This window comes from Vicugna pacos, chromosome 17 (assembly GCF_048564905.1).
Source record: "Vicugna pacos chromosome 17, VicPac4, whole genome shotgun sequence".
NCBI classification, from domain to species: Eukaryota; Metazoa; Chordata; class Mammalia; order Artiodactyla; family Camelidae; genus Vicugna; species Vicugna pacos.
Genome location: NC_133003.1, coordinates 49,823,425 through 49,836,559, shown reverse-complemented (window position 1 = coordinate 49,836,559; position 13,135 = coordinate 49,823,425). Strand labels below are relative to the sequence as shown.

Genomic DNA, 13,135 nt, shown 5'->3' with positions numbered 1-13,135 from the left:
ACACCTAGGGCCTGGTCTGGCAAAAAGTGGCATTTGGAAGAGCAGAGACAGGGAGCTGGAGGTGATTTTCAGCCATAGGCTGGGCTACAGGAGCAAGGCAGGATTCTGGAACCCAGAACCAGCAGAATGTTGGCTACAAGAGGAAGAAAGCTGAAGGAGGGGCTGGAAATGGAGCCCCAGAGATCTAGGGCAGTGGTTCTGCTTGTTTAAAATTCCCAGCCCAACCACCAGAGATTGACTCATCTCTTCAGGCTTGGAGCTGGGGGATTCAACCAGCCCCCAAGTGATGCCAACATGGGTGGCCCTTGGAGAGCCCCACTTTGAGCAGCCCTGCTCTGTGGTCGTGAGCTCCACCCAGAGAAGCCTTTATCAAGAGAGAAAGGAGAGGAAACCTTGGCCATGGAAGGCAGCTCCTGCTCTCAGTTCCTTCTCTCAGTTCCTCCTCTGGCTTCCTTGCCTTCTGATTCACCACCTTCAGGTTTGAGGCTGAGTCAGTGCCCTGACAGAGGTCACTAGCTTTCCACCAAGGAAACTCTGGGGGAGATAACCTGGGCTGGGGCATGGAAGGCAGTAAATGCACTGTCACCAAACCAGGGGCAGCTCTGCTTGAACTCAGAAGACTTACCACAGCAGTGAGAAATTAAGTCTGAAAAACTTTCTTCCACATATACAAATACCCACCCCTGCCACTGCCTACATCAGTCTGACTCCCCTCCTCCTTTGAATACGGGAGTTCTGTTTTTCTGCTTTTCCCCTCCTTCTATGTAATTCTACTTCCTGGCCTCTGTGTTCTGAGACCACATAGAATGACTTTTCCTAAGCCTTAGCTTCCTGCTTCTCTGATCTGAACCTCAAAGAACTCACTATTCAAAAGTAATCTCCCAACTTAAACTCATCCCTTGGCACCTCTGTGGGTGAATTTACCTTCCCCATTCCATGGAGAAAAGAATTTAATAAACTCAGCCCTACTGAGATACCACCACTTAAATATGGTCCCAGCAGGAACCAGAGGGTAAGGACCATGCACAATGCAAAAGAATGGATTACTAACAGTGGGACTTCGGCATTGGTGACAGATGGCACTGATGGGCCAAGGTGGATCTTCCATGTATGCACATAAGTGGCCCCAAGTGACCTTTTGCCTTGTGTCATTTTGTTGGCTCAGGCCTGCTCATTGGAAGACCCCCACTGCCTGACAACCTGGCTTTGAGGGGCAGCACCAAACATCTCAGGTCAGCTCCCCATGTCTGTTCAAAGACCTAATGGAAAATGCCCTGTGCCCTGCCTACCCCATTCACACCCAGCTCCTCAGGTTTCCCAACCCTGGGCTCCATCAGTCAGCACTGCTATCCTGGATAGCTCTAGGGGGCACTTATAGCTCTTTGCTCTACATCAGCACCATAGAACATGGACAGCTCCTTGGCACACGGTCCTTAAACCCACCCCAGATCCCCAGTCAGCACTGTGGCCTTGGACAGCTCCCAGTGGAGACAGTTCCCCGGTGCCTGCTTCTTTGTCCTCCCCAGGGGGACTGTCAGTCAGCACCACAATCCCATGGACAGGGCTCACTCGCAGCCTCTGCTAGTCAGCCTGCAGGGGAGAGAGGGGGCCTGTGGTTATCAGGTTCCCTGACCTCAGCTACCCAATCCCTCCCCAGCACCCACCTCCATCCATCCATCCACACTTCATCCCCAGAGACTGCTCCCTGGCCTCCACGGTCAGAGGTGAAGCCTGAGGACTCACCAAGAAGCCAGTGAACTGTTATGTATGGTCAGAGTCTGACACTGCAGAACCCTGTGCTTCATTATGGAAACCAGAAAAAAGGGAAGGAGCCTGGTCAGGTGGAAAGAGGGTTATGAGTGAGCCCTTAAGAGTATCTGTGTGCGTGTTTGAGAGCTGGCTCTGCCACACCACTAACCAAGGACTTTACACCATCACTGCACTCTCTTTTTCTGTTTTCTCCTCTGTAATATGAGAGTGCAGTGGTACTTGTGTAATAGGGTTGTTGTGAAGGATTAAATGAGATAACAAACATGAAGTGCATAGAATGGGACTTGGCACATAGTAGGTATGATCCCAGTGTGCTGTTATTGTTTTTCGTCCTTCCTTCAGGCCCTTGCTTGTAATCCATGGGGACAAAGCTGGAGGTGAGAGAGAAGGAGGCAGATGAAGACAGGAATGGACAGTGTCACTGTAGCCAATTAGGATCTGGAGGCTGGGGCATACAAGGAAGTCAATGCTTCTGTAGGGAGAGTTGGGCGAGGGGAGAGGTAAGACTGGGGAGGTGGCCAAGATATTTGGCTGAAACCAGAGAACACTGTCTAGAGCAACTGGTCCATCTTAGGCAGAGCCACTGTCCCCAACCTTCTTACTGCATGTACCCTCTCTTGGAGGCCAAGGTGAAGTCTTCCCCAACACTTTTCTGCCTCACCTAGGCTTTCTTGCCTCTACCTGTTGATGACTTTACTGTTTTTGCTTCATCAGAAAACTCTCACGGGATTTTTTTAAGGGAAGATTTCTAAACAAGAAGCACACAAAGGGTGCAAATCTTGGAAGGCAGACGCTGCCATGCAGAGGCCCAAGGTGAAGGCAGTGGCTGTGAAAGGCAGCAGGTGAATTCTCACCAGCTTGTGACCCCCAGGCTCTAAGGCATTTCTCCTTCCCTCGGCCTGCAACCCAGCATGACTTGGCTTGCGCCTAAGACGGTGTTCCTGCTGGAGGCCACAGGGCAGCAAGGAGGCTCAGGGAAGCATGTGTGTCCCAAGAAGCAAGTATCAGGTGATGGGAGGGTCCTTGAGGATGCCGCTAAAATGTCCCTTTAACACTATCTGTCCAATCCCCCCCCTCACTTTATAGAAAAGAAAACTGAGGCACAGGGAAGAAAGCACTGGTCCAAGGCCACACTATGAGCTGGTGAAAGGCAATGGACACAGAAGAAGCACAGAGACTTTTGACTCAAGCAGGCATATTTAAACTATGCCAGGTCCCATCTGTATGGCATTGGTTATCTGTAACTCTCTGAGCCCCAGCTTTCTTGCCTGTAAATTAGGGGCAGTGATACCGCACAGCCCATGGAAGCAGGTGCTAAGCAATCCATATTAATGGTGATGGTCAAGCCCAGGTGGGGACCTAGCAGATCTGACTCCCAGGCAAATGCCTTTTGGATTATATCCTCCCAAAATCTGAAGCAAAAGTTGTGCAGGAATCATTCAACTCAGTCTGCAGATCCTGACCGTGGAGGGTAGGGGGATGCTCTTTGTGACAAGTGAGCAGACCTTACTTAAACAGCAAGAAGAAGGGTCTGTGCACTTCCCTTGCTCTCCCCAGAATCCTAGTGCCTGAGGCAGCACCTGAGATGCAGCGTTTTAGGTTATTGGGTAGGTGGATGGATGGATGGATGGATGAATGGGTATATGAGGCACCTAGAGGACCAGAAATGTGGGGGGTTTCCTCCCATCTAACATTGGAAACTCCTGTGGAGAACAGGGAGCAGTGGAGAGAGTTGACCCTGGTGGGCAGTCAAGGGCTGGACCTACTCTCCCTTAAGCCACGCAGGAGGGTGAGAAGCTATGTGAGAAGCCCCAAGTCCCTAACAGCCCAGCCCACGGTCCTGCTTCTGCCATCTGTGCTTTTGAGGCTGATGCGTGGCTGTTTCTGTGGGATTTTTTTTTAAGATTTTCCTTTTCTGGTTAACAGGATAGGAGTGTTCTAAAAATAGCACTAAACTCACTTCTGAGGTATTCATTTTCAATTCCCTTTACCCGTTCCTCTCCTTGACTGTGAGAATTCAAAGCCGAGATTGTCATTGTCAGCTTTGATGCCACACACATACACACATCATGGGGTTGCACACTCAGAGGCTGGCATGGGCACACACATCTCTGGCTCCCTCACACTCACACACACTGATGCTGACAGACTCCAGTAGACCTGCAAGGCACACCTTGTCCTTCAGGCCACCCACACTGAACACATGTCTGCTGACACACCACAGGGACCCTCTGGCACAAAGACACTTACAGGCCCATCCCTACACTGGCCTTTTCACACTCCTGACTCAGGTGTGCCCCTTACTACGGAGCAGCCATGCTGACCATCCACCATAACACATTCACATGCATATGGTTGCTGCAGAGCCTTCAGGCTCTGTCCTTCTCACACACATGCACACACACATTAACGTGCAAGGGAAGACATCCCCTCCTGCAGAGCAGGGCAGCTGAGGCAATGGCTACGGCTCTCTGACTCTCTGGGTAAGGCTGAGGAAGGAGCAGGTGTCCCTCTGCACCCTGTCGCCTGGCTGAGTTCACCAGTTCCCCTAGGTCAGCAGGAACTGAGGAGGAGGGCTCCTTCCTATGGCTGGGGCTGGGCACAAGTGGCGGGGGTGGCGGGGGAGGCTACAGAAAGGCCAGAATTTGCATCCAGGACAGGAAAGAAAATGTCCTGCCTGAGGGAGTTCGTCAGGACCAGAGCAGAGGAGAGACTAACCTGTAGGCTGTGCCAATAAGCTGGGACGGTACCGGGGGCCTTGTGGGAATGGCATAGTCTACCTGAGTTCCATGTTAAGGACAACGGCGTAGGGGACAGTCTGTTTCAGCAAGGATAGAGGAAGGGGGTGAGTTAAGTTATCATCATGAGAACAGTCACCATTTAACAAGTCTTGGTCTCTGCCAGGAACTGGGCTAGGCTCTGTCTCAATTAGTGCTCAGAAACCCTGTGAGAGAGGCTGCGGGGCTGGCGGCATTGGGAGGAGGAGGCCAGGGCAGAGGGAGGGATTAAGAGCTTCGCCCCAGTCACAGAGCCAGCAAGTGGCAGCATCAGGCCTCGTCATCGGGGCCTGGGTCCCCACATCTGTCACTGGTGCCGGGGACGATTAAAAGGGTGACTTTATAAATCCATATTAAGGTGGCATTTAAATTCAGCACATCTGAAAACAGAATGATTCGACAGCCAAAAGTTATTTTTAGCACATAATTCGTTTGCGCTGTCCCAGCTACCATCCTAGGATTTGAAAAGCTGTTAGTTTGGGGTTTGGGTTTATTTATTTTTTTAAATACTTCCTTTGAAAGATAGATTCCTTTTTTGTTACATTAACTCCAAAAGAAATTGCTCCTTTCCCTGCCAGCATCTCTCCTGGCAAAGACTTTTTATTAAGGTGCCCCTAACCTATTCTTGAGTCATTGAAATGTAACAATCTAGAGTCATTTAAATGCTAATAAAATGAAACCGAAATGCATAAATCCAATATTGTCAGAATGTTCTCCTGGATTCCCAAGGGGCTGGTGCATCAGAGCCTGATGGGACCCCAGAGAATACTAGTCCAATCTCTTGTGTTGGAAACTGAGGCCTGGGGAGGAAAGGGGCTTAGTCAAGGTCACACAGCAGAAGCTTGGAAAACAGGGAGGGGCTTTTCAATGGGCTGTGGCCCCAGTTGGCTGTGTGACCTCTAGTGTGTCACTCAACCTCTCTGGGCCCAGGACTAGCTATCAGCTCTGCCCTGGCCCATGTCTTAGCTTCAGTTGCTATCACAGAACACCATAGACCAGGTGGCTTAAACAGCAGAAATTTATTTCTCACGGTGCTGGAGGCTGGGAAGTCCAGGATCAAGGTATTGGCAGATTCAGTTCAGGTGAGAGCCCACTTCCTGGCTTACCGTTGGCCACCTTCTCATTGGCCTCACATGGCCAAGAAAGACCATCTCTTTCATGTCTCTTTTTATAAGAACACTGGTCCCACTCATGAGAGCTGCACCCTCATGACCTAATTACCTCCCAGTACCATCAGACTGGGGATCAGGGCTTCAGCATATGAATTTGGGACGGGGGACACATTGGGTCCACAGCAGCCTGTGTGCCCGTTAACTAGGACGGCACTGACAGCACAGCACTGAGAGCTGGCTGCCAATGAACCTCATCGCAAGCTTGCGGGAGGTGGATGGGTAGGAGGGGGCTTGGGGGAGTCACAGAAACCAGCACTGCAGAGTGCCTGCTGCAGGCCAGGTGCCACACCAAGACCCACACACCAGGGTCTCAGTGGGTCCGTACAGCAGCCTGGAAGACCAGTGGGTCCGCTTCATTCTGCAGATGAGGCCTAGCAAGGTTAGGTGACTTCTCCAAAGTCACGTAGCACATTTAGTCTCTCAGAATAGAATGTTGGCTCATGTCATGTTTGTGCAAGGCAGCAAAGGTGTCGGAGTCTGGTGGGCTGTGGCTGAGGGGATAGCTGCCTGCCCTAGCCTCACGCTCATGCCTCATTATGACGAAGGGAAACTGGGAAGCGGAGGACAGGGGATGCATCTCAAAGAAAAAAATATATGTCCTGATTCTGATCTCTTTCTTGACACCTAGTAAACCTGTAAGGTAGTCGAGGTAGGAGTCTCCAGCCCATTTTACAGATGAGGGGCATGAGGTGCAGGACCTCTCTAAAGTCACACCTCCCGTGGACGGATACCCCAAGGGCTGATCCAGGTATCCATTCATTCACCAGGCATTGATTGGAAGCCTTCTGGATGCCAGGCACTGTACTAGTAGAAAATAGACATGGCTACTGGCCACACAGAAACCCCGGCTCCTGGGAAGGGAGACAGCTAAGCGAGCCCAAGCACTCAAGTGTGAATTGTGGTATAACACAGAGGTATCTGGGAGTCAGGAGCATTTACACAGCCCTGGGTGGTCAGGGAAGCCTTCCAAGGACGCTGAGGCTGAGCCGGACAGACCGTCGTCAGGGCAGTGAAGGCCCGGTTGGAGGCTGCTCTATTAAAGATGTCGGGCGGTTCTGGAGGATTCAGGCAGCTGATGGATTCTACCCAAACTACCAGGTCTTCAGCTCTATCAGTCTGTCCGAAGATAATTTTTATGGCGTCATTGAGTGCTTCTGTGCTGGTGAGCATCATGACCTCAAATCAGGCAAGTTCCACAGTTGGGTCAAGTGAGCTCTGCAACCTCGAAGGACAAGCCAAGACACCCAGAACATGAGTGGCCTCACGCACACACCCGTGAGGTGCAGGAGCAGGGGGTGGGAGGGGTGGGGGCGACAAGCCGCATCAGAGGTCTCTGCAGTGGGAAATCTTAAAGAAGGAAATTTAACATCAATTACCTCCCCATGGAGTTCTGATTTTTAACCAATTTTTAACCAGTTTTCAACTGATTTTGTTCTCCCAGAGATTCATTCTTCCATTCGTGTTCACATGGGTCTCTTCCTGTACATCTAACTACAGTCCACCCAACCTTTTACTAACAGACAGTTATATATTTCAGTTTCTTTCACTCATTATTTGGTTTAAGACTTGCTTAACCTGCAGGGGAAAAAATTCTCTGGGACTCCCTGTCGTGGCAAGCCCATCATGTTATAGAGGTCATTCATTTAATTGTCTCTCTCCCCTCGCTGTCAGCTTTTGGAGGGCAGGGATCATGTCTGGATTATCAGTACCTGGCACAAAGTAGGTGCCCACAACACAATGAATGGATGGCTGGATGGATGATGGATGGATGGATGGATGGATGGGTGGATGAACAGATGGGTAGATGGATGGATAGATGGTTGAAGATCATTGTTCCTCTTAACATAATAGTCATTAAAATTACCAGAAGTCCATTAACTCATGTCTCCTATTGTCATCGCAGTTATAATTACTGCTAACTCTTCTCATAGCTCGTGCTGTCAGAGATGTAATTATCGGTGCCTATAAGCCACGCCACAGGTAGCAGGGGGACAGACAGAAAACAGCACCTCGGGGCTATAGAGTCTCTTGTGGTTTGCAAAGCACTTTCGTTCACATCTGGTACTTCCTTTAAGCATCCTAAGAACCCCGGGAGGGAGATTCACCTGGAGAGGCAGCAAAGCATCCTGATTAAGAGTATGTCTCTGGATCCAGACTGCCTGAGTTCAAATCCCAGCTCTGCCACTAGCTAACTCTGTGGCCTTGGGCTAGTTACTTCACCTCTCTTGGCCTCAGTTTCTTCACAGTTTCTGTGGGAATACCAAGCCTACCTGTCTCACAAAGTGGTTGTATGGACTGGTCATGATCACAGTGATTGGTGCTCACCAGGTGCTTGGCTCGGTCCCAAGTATTTGACACAAAATAATTCATCTAAGCCTCATGATACCTGCAAGGCAGATAGCGTTACTCCCCCTCCCTTTTTTGAAGATAATGAAACCAAAGTTAATTTGCCTCCTATTCTGCTGAGAGGTGGCAGAACTTGAACCCAGAGACTGTGTCTTCTGAAGCCCCTCCAGCTAACCTCCGCGGCATCTCTGCACACAGTCCTGCCTGGTCCTGCCGCACCTGCTCCTCTCTCAGATATACCGTTGGGGTCAAAGTTCATGGGTTCTGGCTCGATGAGCAAGGACCATCCCACACGTTCCTTGGTGTCTCGTGTCTCTTGCTCGTGTCTCTGCTTGAGGCATCAGGTCCATTTTAAATTCTACTCTGTAAAATACCGGTTGGTCCCAGTGTGAAAATAAGGCTTCCTGCTGCGTCCTTGAGTGAAAGTGCCCTCTTGTGAGGCATGACGGGCTTCTCCTGTGGCTCCAGCACCCCCGACCCAAGCTGGGAAGCCCCGTACCCCAGGTGGAAACACACTGGATTTTAATATGGTTCATAATTAGTTCCCAGTAAATTGGGAGGTCGTAGGAGGACAGGGGAGAATGACTATTATTTTACAGACGAGGAAACTGAGCTTCGGAAATGTGAAGGGACTTACCCAGGGTCCCACAGCCAGGATTTGGGATCGCTCAGATTTGAACCCAGATCACGCTGGTTCCAGGCCCTGTGTTGTTCACTGCCCTCAGGCACAGTCCTCCCACCAGCCTCTGCTCTTCGAAGACAAAGGAGGGAGCGCCCCCTAGTGGGAGGGGAAAGAGCGATAGGCTGGGAGTCAGGAGACCAGCCCATCTCCACTCTTGCTCTGGGCAAGTTCCTTTCCCTCTCTGAGCTTCATGTTCCTCACTTGGAAAACGAGATTAATCCTAAATTATCTCCAGCTCTAAAATTCTGTGCAAGAGGAAAAGATTGTGTAGGAGAGAGTTGGGGAAGGGGAAAGGGAACAAAGGAGGAGGTGAGGCTGGGGCGGGGGCTCAGTCCCATCTTCCTGCCCCCCCCACGCCATTCCCCCTCGCTGTCCTGGACCTAGGATGGCCAGCTGTCCGCGGCTGCTGGGCGGGGCCGGTCCCCGTGCCAGACCCAGCCGAGCTCAGCAGAGGCTCTTTGTCACCCAACGCTTGCCGGGACTTGGCCACCGGTGTTGGATATCTGGGTGGATTGGGTTTTCTCCTGGCAGCCCCACAGATGCCACACTCCTGCAAAGGTGGCCGGGCGGGCAGGGAGAAACCGGTGCTCCCTCCTCCTCCCAGGCTCCCGAGGAACGTGGCAGCCGCTGTCCGTGGTGCTGGACCCAGGTGAGGGCTCTGTGACCCCCAGCATGCTAAGGGCCGGTAACGTCCTGATGAATATGCTGAGCTGGATCCTCTGGCCAGGCCAAGGGCCTTGATTAATGTGGTTGCAAGCTGCAGGCAGAGGTGGACTGCTTTCTCCATCCCTGTATTTATGAGACCCAAGTGGGGAGAACAGTGGGCATCGGCAGATGTAGGAAACGTGGACGGGGAAAGCATCTCTGCCCAGAACCTGGGAGTTACGTACTTGGGGGAAGGGGGGTGTGCCCCAGATTGTGTGCTCATGGCATGTGTGTAAACAGGGCTGTGAGCATGGGTGTTTTTGAGGGGGTGAGGTGGGCATGTTAAGATGATGCCTTTAAATGTGAACTACGTGTGACAGTGTGCGTGGTGGGGACGGGGTGTCCACCAGGGTGTGTGTGAAGGGACCCACGAGTTGGTGAATGTGTGGCAGTGGTGTAGGCCTTAAAAGTAGGTTAGGTATTGCACCCTGAGCTGTGTGTGGACACCAGGGTTCGTGTCGAGAAGTCAGTGTGTTCCATAACGCAGTGGATGATTAGGTGGTTAGCGTGTGTCATGAGGGTGCAGCAGGCTGTGCCTGGAGGTGTGTCCCGTGGGTGTCAGGACATTTGGGTTTACACTGTGTGCCAGTGGATGAGGAGGTATTGTGTGTGTGCGTGTAGTGGGTGTTGCTTGGGGTGGTGTGTGTTTGTGTAGCACCTGCAGGCTGGGCCTTCCTGCGTCCCTGTCCCATGAGGCCTCCAGCTCCTGACCCTCGTCACCACTCTGTGCTTGCCCCCACAGGAGCCACCGCCCCTGACCATGTAGATGCCAGCTCTGGGGAGCAGCATGGGCCCCACTGAATGGAGACTCCTGGGTCTACAGCCCTGAGCCCCTCCAGCCCCTGGACCTCGCCCCACACCCGGGGACGCCCCTTGGAGCCCAGCACCACAGTCGCCAGCCCACCTCAGCCACCCCCGGGGGTCAGCCACCAGGAGCCACAGCCGTCCAGTGAGGTTGTGCTGAGGACAGCCGCACAGCGCCATCGCCTGACTGCCTCTTGTCCAGTGGTGACCCTCGGGCACACCCCGAGCAGGGACTGCAGCAAACATGGGTGACATGACCAACAGCGACTTTTACTCCAAAAACCAAAGAAATGAGTCGAGCCATGGGGGCGAGTTTGGGTGCACGATGGAGGAGCTGCGCTCCCTCATGGAGCTGCGGGGCACGGAGGCCGTGGTCAAAATCAAGGAGACCTATGGGGACACTGACGCCATCTGTCGGCGCCTCAAAACCTCATCTGTCGAAGGTAGGTGCGGGAGGCTCAAACAGGATTTGAATGCAGAGGTCAGTCAGCCCCTGGGCTCCCTTCGCCAGGCCCCAGGAATCCCCTCGTCTGAGCTTGAGCATGGAACCAATGCAGCCAATTCCAGCCCCCTGGCCCCTGCTGCTGGGCTGGGTCCTGTCTGACTCTCAAATCCAGGCTCTGATTGGGGTTGCTGGGTCTCTGGGGTGGCTGTAGAGCTGCTAGGAAGACAGAGCAGGTGGGCAGGTGGGCCGTCACGGGAGAGGCGACAGATGCCCATGTGTGTCTCATGCTGGAGATGGGTGTGGGGCTTCCTTACACCTGCAGGCCTGGAATCCCCAGGGAGGGGACGTTTCAGGTTCCTGGGGGCTCCTCTGGAGGGGACCAAAGCCAGGTCATCTGCTCCAAGGTAGAAAAGAAAGAAACCAGCCCAGCTTGGGCACCAGGTTTCAGGTCCACATCCCCATGGTTACCTTCCCCTCACCGTGAAGGAGAAGAGTTCCTTGCATAAACCCCAAAGGCATGGGTATGAGTCACTCCCAGTCCTGCAACTTTGTGCAAAGAGGCTGCACTGGGCCTCAATTTCTTCCTCTGGAAAATGGGGTCAATGCCTACCTCATAGTGCCTAGTAGAAGCCTGAGCATACTGTAGGTGCTCAATATGTGGCAGCCATTATTATTCTAAAGGGAATGGGTGACAGTTCCTCCCCCAGGTATAGACCACAACCTGGAAGGCAGGCAGCATCTGAAGTCTTATCCCCACTGACAGATAAGAAATCTGAGGGCAGGGAGCCCTCCCACACCACCTCCTAACTCCAGTCCCCGTGCCCAGGACCCCGCTGGGCACTATCCCTGAACACATTTCCTGCGGTGGCTGCTTGTGGAGCTGCTCAGGGGGCCAGGCGGTCCATCTAGTGGTTGCTGTGTGGTTGCCCACTACACCCGGTGCCCCACCCAGTGTGGGGCCCTCCTCTCCTGGGTCAGGAGGAGAAGCTAAGACTGGTCCTTCTTCCCAGATTGGCCACTGTCTCTGATGTTTTGCCCACATGCTGAGTCTGGGCCAAAGTTTAGAAACACCTTTTTCTTTCTTGGTAGTGTTGGTTTTGTTTGGTTGGGGAAGGGTGGAGAGAGAGGAAGCATCCTTTCTTCCCTGTGTGATTCTAGTTCGGGGCTTGAGAAGAGCCATGTGTGATCCTTAGATGGGAGTGGGCTTGGCCTGGGCGCTCCTGGGCCCCAGCCTCATGTGGCAGAACGGCCCACACTCACCTCCACCATTAGGTTGGTACACCTGGCCTGCTGGGAGGCAGAGTTGTCCCAGTGGTCTTTGAATTTTGAATGGGACCAGGAGATTCTCTTGAGTCAGGAATTCTTAAGTGTCTTTGGGCCTCAGACTCTGTGGAGGCTATGGCTCCGCTGATGGAAGCTATAGCTCCGCTCCCCAGAAAAACAGCCAACAACATGCAACAGTGTGGCCCACAGCATACCCACACTATAAGCAGATTCACAGAGCCCCTTGAAGCCAGACCCTGGACCCCAGGTTAAGAAATCTGCCCTCTCCTCCAGCCTCTCAAGTTCTCGGACCTGGGAAATTGAGCAGCTCTCAGCCAAGTTCCGGCGCTGCCACTACCAGTTGGTTCATTGTATCCCCCATCTGTACTGCTGGGGACAGCGTGTGTGTGTGCCTGAGGGCAGGAATCCCATGCTGCTCCTCTGTGAGCATCCAGCACCCTGCCTGGGGCCTGGCACAGAGCCTGGATAACTGCCCTGTGAAACCCGGAGCTGTGGTCACTGAGTCCCCAGCCCATAGGGAGCAGCTCTCAGATGGCTAAGCAGCCAAAACAGCGGATAATCCAGATTGAGTGCAGCAAGGGCCCCAGGGATCCGGAGAAGGGAGACAGGTGGGCAGGGAAAGTCAGGGAAGGCTTTCTGGAGGAGGAGGAGGTGTTTGAACTTGGCTGTGGAGGAAAGAGAAGGCAAAGCACGTGACGTGGCACAGAACAGCATTTCTTAGAAGGAATTCCCAGATGACTGGTGTGCTGCAAGAATTTAGGCATTAATTGAAAAAGAAGGGAGACTTCTCGTCTATAAAATGCAAAAGATAGTAACAGCTCTGACTGTTGCTCTGCTGCCTCTCAGCTGTGTGCCTTTGAGGCTTTTGTCTGATTTCTCTGGGCCTTGGCTTCCTAATATTTCATCAAATGAGGTCTCTGCTGGGAAAGATCCCTGAGAAGGAGGAAAGCCCATGGCAGGATTCAGTAGAGCCCCTGCTGCCCTGACCCCCGCATGGATCTCCCAGGTGCAGGTGGAGCTGGACAAGGTTTGGGGAAGGTCAGAGGAGCTTAATGCTGCAGACCCCAGACTTGGACGACTTGGCGTCAAATTCCAGCTCTGCCATTTAACAGCTGTGGGATTCTGGGCAAGTTACCCAGCCTCTCTGCAC

At 52.7% G+C, this 13,135-nt stretch overlaps 1 protein-coding gene across 5 annotated transcripts in view; it reads left to right on the top strand.

Annotated features, from left to right (window-relative positions):
- The window catches only part of ATP2B2 (ATPase plasma membrane Ca2+ transporting 2), a 331,142-nt gene that overhangs the window by 217,152 nt on the left and 100,855 nt on the right, over window positions 1-13,135 (top strand). For all 5 annotated transcript variants that reach the window (XM_072941850.1, XM_072941854.1, XM_072941851.1 and 2 more), the window contains one exon: window positions 10,195-10,699. In XM_072941850.1, coding sequence (XP_072797951.1) covers window positions 10,501-10,699 — 199 coding nt within the window. In that variant the 5' untranslated portion in view covers window positions 10,195-10,500. The remainder of the gene's footprint in view (window positions 1-10,194; window positions 10,700-13,135) is intronic.